Raw genomic sequence first — 12,819 nt, 5'->3', positions numbered from 1 at the left:
GAGCCAGTAGCGGTCTGAGGGCATTACCATTACCAGAGCCCTCCCATTCTCTATCTTCACAGGCTGTTACACTGTCTCACCATCCCTGCTTCTCAGCACTTCCCCCTCTCACTGTGTGCTGCTGCTGTTGTGAGAATACAGCAGAAAGAGGGAGGTAACACCCCAGAAGTCTTTAGAAGGAAGGAGGCCATGGATAACAAATATCAGAAGATTACCACAGTCACGGTGCCTGGATCTACGAGTGTCCCTGGTTTATCATGATGGAATTTCATGTTAGATTTCCTTAAAAGTCTGATGTACCAGCATGGTTTCATGGATGGTACACATGCAGTCTATTGCCTAAAGGTAATTTTGGGGAAAAAAAGAGCCTCTGAGCTTTCCGTTTCCCAATACACTCATTATAAATACCGTATATACTCGTGTATAAGCCGAGTTTTTCAGCACAAAAAATGTGCTGAAAAACATCCCCTCGGCTTATACACGAGTCAATATACCAGTAAAAATACTTAAAAAAAAATAAACTTATATACTCACCCTCCGGTGGCCCCGATGTCGGCGCCGCTTGTCTTCAGGCTTCGGCGCCCGTCTTCTTTCTTTTGCTGGGCGCCGCCATGTCTTTCCTCCGGGCGGCGCCTAGTGTGACGCGCCGCTGCTGACGTCACACTAGGCACCGCCCGGAGGAAAGACATGGCGGCGCCCAGCAGAAGAAAGAAGACGGGGGGAGCAGCGCTGCACATCGGAGGGTGAGTATATAAGTTTATTTTATTTTAATGCTGGGGGCAGGCTGTATAATGCTGGGGGCAGGCTGTATAATGCTGGGGGCAGGCTGTATACTGCTGGGGGCAGGCTGTATACCGCTGGGGGCAGGCTGTATACCGCTGGGGGCAGGCTGTATACCGCTGGGGGCAGGCTGTATACCGCTGGGGGCAGGCTGTATACCGCTGGGGGCAGGCTGTATACCGCTGGGGGCAGGCTGTATACCGCTGGGGGCAGGCTGTATACCGCTGGGGGCAGGCTGTATACCGCTGGGGGCAGGCTGTATACCGCTGGGGGCAGGCTGCATACCACTGGGGGCAGGCTGCATACCACTGGGGGCAGGCTGCATACCACTGGGGGCAGGCTGCATACCACTGGGGGCAGGCTGCATACCACTGGGGGCAGGCTGCATACCACTGGGGGCAGGCTGCATACCACTGGGGGCAGGCTGCATACCACTGGGGGCAGGCTGCATACCACTGGGGGCAGGCTGCGCTGGCTGTATACTATAGGGGGCTGGTTGGCTATATACTGAGGGGGTCTGTGACCAATGCATTTCCCTCCCTCGGCTTATACTCGAGTCAATAGTTTTTCCCAGTTTTTGGTGGTAAAATTAGGGGTCTCGGCTTATACTCGGGTCGGCTTATACTCGAGTATATACGGTAATAATCATCTTTATTTATATAGAGCCTTGAAATTCCATAGCTTTTACAGATTATGGTGAACATATACAAATTAAACATCTACATCAGTTTACTGGTGGCAGATGTGTCCTAATTAGAAGTTCCTGAGGACTTCTTTTATTATAACTCAATAAACTGATGCTAGGTGTCCTTTAAAGAGTCATTACATTGCCATATGGAACAATTGGAGTGAGGGCCCTGCTTGCAAGAGCTTACAGTCTACGAGGATGAGGGGGTGACACAAGAGCTTACAGTCTATGAGGATGAGGGGGTGACACAAGAGCTTACAGTCTATGAGGATGAGGGGGTGACACAGGAGCTTACAGTCTGAGGATGAGGGGGTGACACAAGAGCTTACAGTCTATGAGGATGAGGGGGTGACACAAGAGCTTACAGTCTGAGGATGAGGGGGTGACACAAGAGCTTACAGTCTATGAGGATGAGGGGGTGACACAAGAGCTTACAGTCTATGAGGATGAGGGGGTGACACAGGAGCTTACAGTCTGAGGATGAGGGGGTGACACAAGAGCTTACAGTCTATGAGGATGAGGGGGTGACACAAGAGCTTACAGTCTATGAGGATGAGGGGGTGACACAAGAGCTTACAGTCTATGAGGATGAGGGGGTGACACAAGAGCTTACAGTCTATGAGGATGAGGGGGTGACACAAGAGCTTACAGTCTATGAGGATGAGGGGGTGACACAAGAGCTTACAGTCTATGAGGATGAGGGGGTGACACAAGAGCTTACAGTCTATGAGGATGAGGGGGTGACACAAGAGCTTACAGCTGAATGTCCGGGGTTCCAAAACAGGGATTGTGCATGTTGAGGGTTGACATGCCTGACCTTGATGCAGTGAAAGATAAGGTGCTGTTTATTGTATATCCCAAGCATGCATATTTGGTGGAGGATCAAGAGAGAGGGCCATGGGCTGTAAATGATATGTAATGTGTATCCACGTTGTAGTGTGTAGCCAGTCTGATAACTGCAAATCTTGTGACTGTGATCTATATCTGTAATGTAGATCTTGTGCAAATGATTCCCCCCCTCCTTATAAAATCCCTTCTCTTCTTCACCCATAGATCCGCGCTGATCTCCAGAACAATGGCATAGATATTTATCCACAAAAGGAGTTTGATGAGGATGCAGAAGACAGACTGGTGAACGAGAAGATCCGAGTAAGTGACCTTACTGGAACCAAAAGGTTTATGCATCTCCAGGCAAAATACAAACATCCCAGGCACATGGTGGCTCAGTGGGGAGCCCTGTTATGCTGCTCCATCAGATCAGGGTCCTGAAGTTTTATACGATTGCGACAATCTGGCACATTCAGCTCATCGAGCTAAACAAAAAAAGTGAAATTAAAAACCACTTTTTATTTACAAAAAGCTGCCGAATTCTGTAATGCACTATTCTATGCACTATTCTATGCACTATTCTATGCACTATTCTATGCACTATTCTATGCACTATTCTATGCACTATTCTATGCACTATTCTATGCACTATTCTATGCACTATTCAGCAGCATTTGTCATTGAATTGAATTTGAAATCGAAGATCCTGGATTTCATTCTACAGCAAAGTAATATAGCTTCAGTAGCACCACTTCTATGCTCTGATGTGCTACACATGATGGGCGTTCGGCTTCATTGGTACTACAGGAGTTCACTGATTGCCTGTGGGGCCTCTCGTACTACTTCCTGTGGTGTTGGGCGACACCCAGGAAGTGCCGAGCTACCAGAGTAGCATGAGAGCAGTAAATACTAGTAAGGCCTTTATATCCATAATTTTACTTCACTGGAAAACTGGATGCTAGTTCCCTGGAGTAAACTTCATATAAAATGAAACGGTTTGTCTACTTTCAGCAAATAATTGATATTGTTTACTTCCTTTGGATAAATAACGATCCCCGGTCATGTGACGTCACACAGGTGCACGGCTCCTTATATCAAAGGTCATGTGACGTCACACAGGTGCACGGCTCCTTATATCAAAGGTCATGCGATGTCACACAGGTGCACTCCTTGTGATATCACACAGCTCTGATTACTATAACGAGATGTGCACCTGTGTGATGTCACATGACCATAATTGCAATCCAAAGGAAGTAAACGATGAAGCTTCCTATACAATGACAGCAAGCAGAGATCTAGAAGACAGTGAGGAAGTGATACAGAAAGTATATTGGAAAAGTGTATGACTTCATTACACAAACAATATCAATTATTTGCTGAATGTAGACAACCCCTTTAAGTGCTTCTTAATGGCTTAACCCTTTCCTAAATTCAGGAATGGGTACAATTACTGTAAGAATTATATTTCTATAACAGGAGTTTTTTTTTCTTTAGGAAATGATCCCATTTGCTGTGGTAGGGAGTGATCAGGAATATCAGATCAACGGCAGGAGGATACTTGGCCGGAAAACAAAGTGGGGGACCATTGAAGGTGAGGAAGAGCGCGTGGAGAATGGCCTAATGTGATTACTGTATCCTGTACCTTCCTTAAAGTCGGTCACCCAGCCCAGTGTTGATCTGAAGTTTTTTGGGAAAAATTGGATAAAATGATTCTGGGGAGCTACTGTATATCAAGCCATAGGAAATAAACCCAAGACACTTCAGGCTAAGCTGTATTTTGCTGGACGTCAAGGGCCCAAAGGGGGATCCTCTGATTCTCTGGTGGGACAGTCCAGTTGTGATTCAGCCAAGTCTGCTGAGTGTGTGTGTTTTCAATGGGGTCAGGGGAGTAAGAAGGATTCAGCATTTTAAAATACGACTGCCTGATCTTCCGTATCGGGCACACCCTTCCCCGTTTATCATGCATGTTAGTCCCCTGGCTAATGTTAGGAGGCTCACCATGCACTATGGTCAGCAGCTTTGACCAACGTATGTGTGTGGGTCTATTGTTTACCATCGGTATACTCACCCTGTGTGTCCTCCGCCTAAAAGAGATCACAGTGTAGATGCCACCAAGGCTTGCCCAGCCTCATAGAAGTGAGGGGAGCCTCTGAAATTCCCAAATCATTCCCAATGTGATAACAGGGTAAGGCCCCATGCACATTACCGTGGTCTCGTCCAGGCTGTACCTGGGTGTAGCTGGCTGCAGGAGTGAGGAAGGTGAGCAGTTCTCACCCCTCCTCTCTCCATAGAAAGCCAAGAGGCCACACCTTAACTGCGGCAAAAATTTAGGACATGTCCTATATTTTGCGGCTCTGTGTCCCGGTTCGGTTACTGAGTGGTAAGCCACTGTGTGCTCACTGCACCTTGACCGGGTTCCATAGACCTCTTTAGGGACCGTGCATGAGGCCTTGGTATAATATGGGTGACCCTGTTAGGGTCTTATACTTATACTCGGTAAAGTTTAGTATCAGTGACCAATCCCTTTAAGCCAGATACAGTTTTATGAGACGGAGGAAGGTTAAAGTGTCTTATCTTGTGACCCCTACCTTTGGTCATACTGTCCGGTAGTTTGAATCCATCCCTTACATAAAATGGTTGTCTTATTGATGAGTATAAAACCAAGGAAGACCAGAAATGAAGGAGCTGTCGCACTATTCTCGTACTCCTCTCCTGTAGCATAATTTTACAGTGAAAGACCAGCTTTTCTTGTACTCTGGTGCCCTGCAGCGTAGATTAAACTTTCAGCACCATTTCATAGTTTATATAGGGATAAAGTCTATGTAAACAGTGAAACAACTGAGCAAATACTGTGAAGGACTTGCCTTGTAGTGATCCAGAATTGCAGCTATACTCCCATCCCCCATAGAAGTGAGTATAGCTGGGGTCATTCATGTTCAGGGGTCGCGGCATCGGACCCCGCCTAGCGAGCAGATACGGTACTTATCTCCGTAGTGACACTACGTCTTGGCTGTATTGTGTTTGATATCTGCACAAACCTCAGTTTTTGGAGTTCTTGCAGAAAATGAATTGATCTGTTCCATTCAGCTCTATTGTACCATCTGCAGAGATACATCATTGATGTGGCTTGGCCTTAAATTTCTTCCAGGGAACCTGTCACCAGGTTTTAACATGTTTAACTATCAACCCATCAGGTAGTATATGACATGCCTTTTCTAGAATTCTCTCTTTTATGTGACATCTCACCTGTTTACCTATAAAACACCTTGTCCCATTTTCACATGATCTTGGAGGAGAAGAGTCATACTTTCCCCAGAAGAGTCAGATTTAGAGGCAGGGAGCTCAATTCAGTTGGTCATATCATTTAGTACATAGAACATTGGGTCTGGTACCATATTAGACATAAGCATCTCATCTTTCAGATTACATAAGGATTGTGGTTCTGTGAGCTACAGAACCAGAGAAACAGGCAAATAAAGACATAGCTGGGAATGTGGACTTCCGAGATCTATTTATCGCCTTTTTCTTTAGTTGCCTGTTTCTCTGGTTCTGTACCTTGCAGAACCACAAGCCTGATGTAATCTGAAAGAAGACATTTTTCTCTGTAATATGACACTTGTATGAAACATAATGGGGGAGATTTATCAGAAGTGTCTGAGAGCAGAACTGTTTAAGTTGCCCATGTTAACCAATCGTAGCTCAGATTTCATTCTCCCACAGCCATTCTACCAATCTTAATGGTTTCCACGGGCAACTAGAACAGTTTTACCTCAAAAACTTCTGTTAAATCTTCCCCAATGTTTTTAGGTTCCATAGAACCCAATTTAGAAGCGTATGAAGTGACGCTTCCCCTTGAGCCTCTAAAAGTGAATCCTGTGGGGTAAAAAGTGACTCTTCTCTTCTAATTTTCACATGCCTTTTTTATGTAGGTAAAAGGGTGATATTTCACATAAATGAGGCAATTTTAGAACAGACATTTCATCGCTGGTAGTTTAGCCAGTGAGGCATTGTGGGAGATTTCTGCTCTGGAGCAGAATTGTGAATGCAGCTTTTTATGTACATGGATTTGATTGGGAAGTTGTAAAACCTATTTGTGGTTTATATATATATTCTCTAAACACCTGTCATAAGTATAAAAAGGAGTAAAAGTAAAAACTGATGAGGGGTAAAAAAAAAAACTTGTAAGCAGTAAATGTCTCCAGTGTCTCGGCAGTGTTAGTAGTTCTGGGATGTGGTGAAACAGATGGAGCAGCTGCTGTTATAATGGGCTGTGGTTAGTTTATTCCCAATGAGGGGTGAAATGTGGGAGGAGAAGCCTCGGTCTAATCCACGTGTACGCCGGCACCGTGTCTGCGCTATTCATATGAATCCATTCAGAAGATGTCTCCTAAGTGATGTCACACGGGTGAACCGCCTCTTTAATGGTTTTAGACTGGACATAACCTAATTTGTATATTAGAAGTCACCATATTTCCATCTGGGGTCTGGGACGGTCACATACAGGGATGATCTCATTCTTCCTCACTTTTTGCTAGATCTCTGCTTGCTGTCATTCTACAGGTGCCCTGGTCATGTGATCTGCAAAGAACACCCTGGGAAGCCGACCTCCTGAGAAGTGTGGAGATGTATTCACCCAAGGGCAAGATGTGACGTTTCGGCAACTCTATGGAGCCAATTTTAACCATTGAAGAGCTGAAATGACACATCTTGCCCTTGGGTGAATAAATCTCCACACGTCTTTAGGAGGGAAGCTTCCCAGTGTGTTCTTTGCAGATTACCTACAAATTCCCCTGAACCAAGATTGTTGAAGTCTTCACCCTGGTTGCGATTCACAAAAGGGGCACGGCTCGTTATATCCCTGCTCATGTGATGTCACACAGGTGCACTGCTCGTTATATCCCTGCTCATGTGATGTTACACAGGTGCACTGCTCGTTATATCCCTGCTCATGTGATGTTACACAGGTGCACTGCTCTTTATATCCCTGCTCATGTGATGTCACACAGGTGCACTGCTCGTTATATCCTTGCTCATGTGATGTCTCACAGGTGCACGGTTCGTTATATCCTTGCTCATGTGATGTCACACAGGTGCACTGCTCCTTATATCCCTGCTCATGTGATGTCACACAGGTGCACGGCTTGTTATATCCCTGCTCATGTGATGTCACACAGGTGCACGGTTCGCTATATCCTTGCTCATGTGATGTTACACAGGTGCACTGCTCTTTATATCCCTGCTCATGTGATGTCACACAGGTGCACTGCTCGTTATATCCTTGCTCATGTGATGTCTCACAGGTGCACGGTTCGTTATATCCTTGCTCATGTGATGTCACACAGGTGCACTGCTCCTTATATCCCTGCTCATGTGATGTCACACAGGTGCACGGCTTGTTATATCCCTGCTCATGTGATGTCACACAGGTGCACGGTTCGCTATATCCTTGCTCATGTGATGTCACACAGGTGCACTGCTCCTTATATCCCTGCTCATGTGATGTCACACAGGTGCACGGCTTGTTATATCCCTGGCCATGTGATGTTACACAGGTGCACGGTTCGTTATATCCTTGCTCATGTGATGTCACACAGGTGCACTGCTCCTTATATCCCTGCTCATGTGATGTCACACAGGTGCACTGCTCCTTATATCCCTGGTCATGTGATGTCACACAGGTGCACGGCTCTTTATATCCCTGGTCATGCAACGGAGGTCATCCAAGGAGGGTTTAGGGGCTGGGGGGTTCAGTACACCATGCTTTTGATTCGTAAAAGACCCACATGAATTTGGCACTTCTACCTGTCTGTAGTGGCCCACCCCTCTCCATGTGACGGACATTACTGTACTGTAAGAAGCCTCTGTATATTTGCTACTAAACCAGGTTCCTATTAAATGACAGCATGCAAAGATCTTGGAAAACTTAAAGAATGCACAAGTAAGGGGCATACTGTAACTTTAATTTGCAGACACTGTACCGCCCCTTTAAGAGCTTAATGGCTGCCTATAAGGAGTAGAGTGTATACATGTATGAGGATATATTCTGCAGTATTGTGGCTTTGCTGTGTGAGCGGCCCAGCACATGATCTGCGGCTTTGCATCTCCTGCCACGTCTGTACTTTTCGATTCAGACCGAGGTTACTTACGCACCCCTCTCCTCCGCGCCACCCCCCCTCTTTCCACCCTCACGTTGTTCTTCAGCCTCAGACGAGCAGAGGGTCCGAAAAACGGGAGGACATTTTAACTCTTTTGTGTTTTACCTGGAGAATCCTAGATCTATTATACAAACCAGAAGCAGAAGAGGGAAAACCTCGATGTCCTGCAAAGTTGTTGTTTTTGTTGGTGTCAGATCCCCCGCTGCTGCTGCTGTAGTTTCTAGGTTTTATTGCTTTTTTTGTTTCTCATAGTTTTCACACAGTTCATTTCTGCCCCCTGGTGGTCATAGCTGTAGTTTGTTTGTTTTTTTCTGAAAATAAAAATTTATGGAACATAAAGCAGAATGAACGTGAAGGTTTTTATTAATTGTTCTTTAAATTCTTTTCTCCCCATTGATGTGCGGTGTATCGGCTCACAGTAACTTTTATCTCATCTTTTTTGTAGTTGAAAACATAGCCCATTGTGAATTTGCCTGCCTGAGAGATCTCCTGATCAGGTGAGTGTTTTTCATCTCTTTCGTCATTTCCAGGGTACATGGATATTTATGAATCACAGTTTTGGGTCCTTTATTATTATGTGGGCTGTCAGACCCTCAGATACAGGTGTGGTTCGGTCACTACAAGTTTTTCCCTGTCTACACAGGATAGGGTATAACTCGTTGATCAGTAAGTGTCTCAGTGAGAACAGAGATCTGCTGTACCCAGGGATGCACCTGCCATGTGGCAAGTTGAACCACTCACCTCAGGGCACTGCCAACTTCATAGAGGCATCAGTACTGCAGTCAACCACTGCACCTCTGGGAGGAAGCCCTTGCATACACCAGCATATATTGACACCGGATGTCGGCAAGGGGTTGCGTTTCAGTAGTTTTCCTCAGGCAGGCCAGGTTCACTCCTTGTGGTAAGTCCAAAGTTGCTGGTCAAATGTTTTCTGCCTCTCCAATTCCTGGTCTATGGCACTGATGGAAGTAGGTGCGTACAGCTCTCTGCTAGCTCCATAAGCGCCATTGATATGAATAGAAAAGAGCAATAAGTAACCAGCTATTATAGTACTCTAAATGGGTTTTCTCACAAACACAAGTTAGGCCTTATCCACAGATCGTGAAAATGAGGGGTCCGTCGCTCTGTCAGACTAATGGAGCAGACGTCGGCGCATGACTGTTCTGCTCCATTAATCTCTATGGAGCCGACCAATCTCCGTCAGCTCCATAGAGATTAATGGAGCAGAACGGTCATTACATGTCATGTTATGTGTCAAAAATCTCTGCTTGCCATCAGTGAATGGAGTAATTTCAGTTTACATGGCTATCCTATGGGAAACTCATCCAATCCGACTTCTGCTAGTAAACTAAGGGCTCAGTACAAGATCATATTCAAACCAAGTGTCCTGTCTCTTCGTGGGTTCACTCATCCCGAAAATACCGCATCATAGTGTCCTCTGTAATGCTGTAACTCCAGGTCGATAGAATCCCAGGCAGGCATCAGCAATACTAGAATGTATGTGCACAAATGTTAACCCTTACTCAGCTGTATGGAGAAGGAGGGTGCCATGCTCAGCTGCCACTCCATGCCACCCAGATACTTGGCATTTGCATTGTACATAAGAAGATGGCAAATATCTGGGTAGCACAGACCAGTACACTTTCACTGTACCAAAAAAAAAATAGATGAGTTCTTGGGTATCACCGGCCTGTAGTGTAGCATTATTACTTTATAAAACTGATGAGTTCCTGATTATTACAGGCCTCTATGATGGAAATTGTTGGGTATCACCGGCCTTAAAGAAAATTGCAAGCTCATTAGGTAGCATCAGGCAGAGTGGGAGCAGGGGAAGGTGGAGATATCCTCCTGCACAGTGTCACGACCTGTGAAACTACTACACGCAGGGGCTCTGGTAAAACCCCCAGAGCCCTTCAGGCTCCTTAGCATCTTTTTAAAAGTAAGGAGGCCATGAATAACAAATATAAGAAGATTACCACAGTCACAATGGTTTGTGATGGTAGATGTCCTTTAATAAGTATCCTCTTAGCTTTATTACTGTGCAAAAAGAGATTGCAAGCTTCTGGGTAATACAGACCAGTACAAATTGTGAGGGCAAGTTCTGGCGTGGCATTGGCCTATACCTTTGCATTATTACTGTTCTGTAGACATGTTTCTAGATAAGTCCCGGAGATTGACTCCTATTATCCGTAGTGTAAGGTGTGACACTAGATGTGTAGTGCTGCCTTGTATAGAGCTCATACACTCCCCGGTTTCCTTCCTATAGTGACATCAGTGATATTTGGTTAGCCGGCTATAACCGTGTGCACTATTAGCTCCCCCCCAGGACTGTATGATTTCCATTCTCTTCTCCGTCTATAATTTGCATATTTCGGCGCAGTCTAATAATGGCGTCATTTTTCACTCCTCGCAGGACGCACATGCAGAATATCAAAGACATCACCAGCAGTATTCACTATGAGGCGTACCGCGTCAAGCGGCTCCAAGAAGGAAATGTACTCTCCAACGGCACAGCGGAAAAAGACTACTCCTCCAACGAGATGTAACTCCGAGGCCCGGCGCCCCCTCCATCCATCCATCCATCCTGTCTTTCAGTTTTCTTTTCATGTGTCTTCTGCTCCCGTGACATTGAGCGGGAGGAATATTGGGAAGAAACATCAGGAAGGCTAGCCCATTAATTTTTCAGAGACTCCCCATGTAAGGATGTGCCATAGAAGTGAGAGGGGGTAATGACGCAGTTAAAGAAGGTGGTGGGGGGGGCTGGGGAATAGCTTTGCCAAGAGTAGGAATTGCCAAGCCATTGGTTGGCCTGTGGCTGTCCACCATAGGAACCCAATGTGGTGCCTTTTCCAACAATGGCGGCGAGTATCCTAAGAGAAGGTATTTCCCAGTTACCTTCCATATGATTTGCCAAATTCTCACATGCCGAAGGTTAACCATGAATGTGAAAAGTATTGCATCCCACTGCTGAGCTATAGGGTAGATACAGTATTTATTACACCTGGAAGGATGAATGGGGAGGCAGAGACTGAAGATGGAACCCAGAATGTTCATTATACGGTGTATAAAGCCTTAGACTTTTTTTTAGATTTTTTTTTTTTTTTTTTTTTACATATTGTTCATACCCTTCCTAACCGGGTTATGAATAATCTATTAATGCTTCTTTTTCTCACCCCGTGCTATAATTTACTTATTTATCACCAAGGGAATGTGTCACTGAAAAAAAAAATATTTTATCCATGTAAATTAAAGGTTTTCTGGAGTCATTTTTCTTCTAATCTTGGAAAATATTAATTTATATATAAATGTAAAATTAATCCATATCCCTGTTGTCCACTAGAGGGAACACCATCTGTATACAGTGTCAATACTCTACAAAAAAACACAGATGGCTTCTTCTTGGTGAAGGACCTTTGGTGATGTCGTTATTGGGGTGAAGTGGAGATTTCCTCTGCAGATCTCTTGATATCCAAGGCAGTACATATATCTGTAGAAGTTCAGAGCTGTGCATGAGATACTTCCTCAGCCAGAGCAGGTCTCTGGCTCCTCCCTTATCATGAGGTCATCAAAGGTCTTGCACCAATTGGATCAGGTCCACTCCCTTCCCTTCTTTCCTATTGTATGGACACAGTACACAACTGAAGCTCCCTCTAGTGGCAAATCATCAAACAATAAATAATTTCTATTTATAAAGTGTCATATTCCACAGTGCTTCACAAATATTATTAAAAAAAATATACAATTTTTAATATTTTCTAGAAGAAAAGCACCCAAAAATCTAAAAATTAATAAACTGTTTACATTAATTGTAAAAAAAAAAACTTTTTTTGTGAGATCTTTCCTCAGATTTTCTTACATTCCACTCTCACTGTTCTTATTTTGAACTTCTCTTCTAATTTCACTTTTTTTTTCACAATTCCATTTCATGACGTGTTAAAACCCGTTAAATTTTTACAACTTTATTCCTGGAAAAAGAAAAATAAGATAAACCAATACACCGAGTGGAAAACTAATGCGCTCCCTTCCGATTGAAAGGAACAAAATTGTGTCTCTTGTGTATTTAACTCCTCCCTCTTGTCATTTGTGAATCGTCATTTACTGTAATGATCTTCTTTATCCCTTTCTTGGTAAAAAAAAACAAAACAAAAGCCTTTACTCGCTAAGCTGCATTCGATTAAACAAAAATTTTAAAAAGTTAAAAAAAAAAAAAAAATTCTTGTCGAGTTGCTATATTTTAGCAAATAAAAAAAAAACTATATCAACTGAAAGATATATATTTCACATAGTAAGGATTAAGGTATGAAGAGGCAGGATGCTTAATGCACTTGAAAAGATGCCGCCCTGTCTGTGATGCTATTGTACTGTCCT

At 44.3% G+C, this 12,819-nt stretch overlaps 1 protein-coding gene across 4 annotated transcripts in view; it reads left to right on the top strand.

Annotated features, from left to right (window-relative positions):
- SEPTIN9 (septin 9) overlaps positions 1 to 12,599 on the top strand; it is a 143,159-nt gene extending 130,560 nt beyond the window's left edge. For all 4 annotated transcript variants that reach the window (XM_072111987.1, XM_072111989.1, XM_072111988.1 and 1 more), the window contains 4 exons: positions 2,522 to 2,617; positions 3,791 to 3,887; positions 8,897 to 8,948; positions 10,865 to 12,599. In XM_072111987.1, the coding sequence (XP_071968088.1) occupies positions 2,522 to 2,617; positions 3,791 to 3,887; positions 8,897 to 8,948; positions 10,865 to 10,997 (378 nt within the window). In that variant the 3' untranslated portion in view covers positions 10,998 to 12,599. The remainder of the gene's footprint in view (positions 1 to 2,521; positions 2,618 to 3,790; positions 3,888 to 8,896; positions 8,949 to 10,864) is intronic.
- The last annotated feature ends 220 nt before the right edge of the window (positions 12,600 to 12,819 follow it).

This window comes from Engystomops pustulosus, chromosome 6 (genome assembly GCF_040894005.1).
Source record: "Engystomops pustulosus chromosome 6, aEngPut4.maternal, whole genome shotgun sequence".
NCBI classification, from domain to species: domain Eukaryota; kingdom Metazoa; phylum Chordata; class Amphibia; order Anura; family Leptodactylidae; genus Engystomops; species Engystomops pustulosus.
The sequence above is the reverse complement of the archived record's forward strand: the minus strand, read 5'-3'. Positions and strand labels throughout refer to the sequence as shown.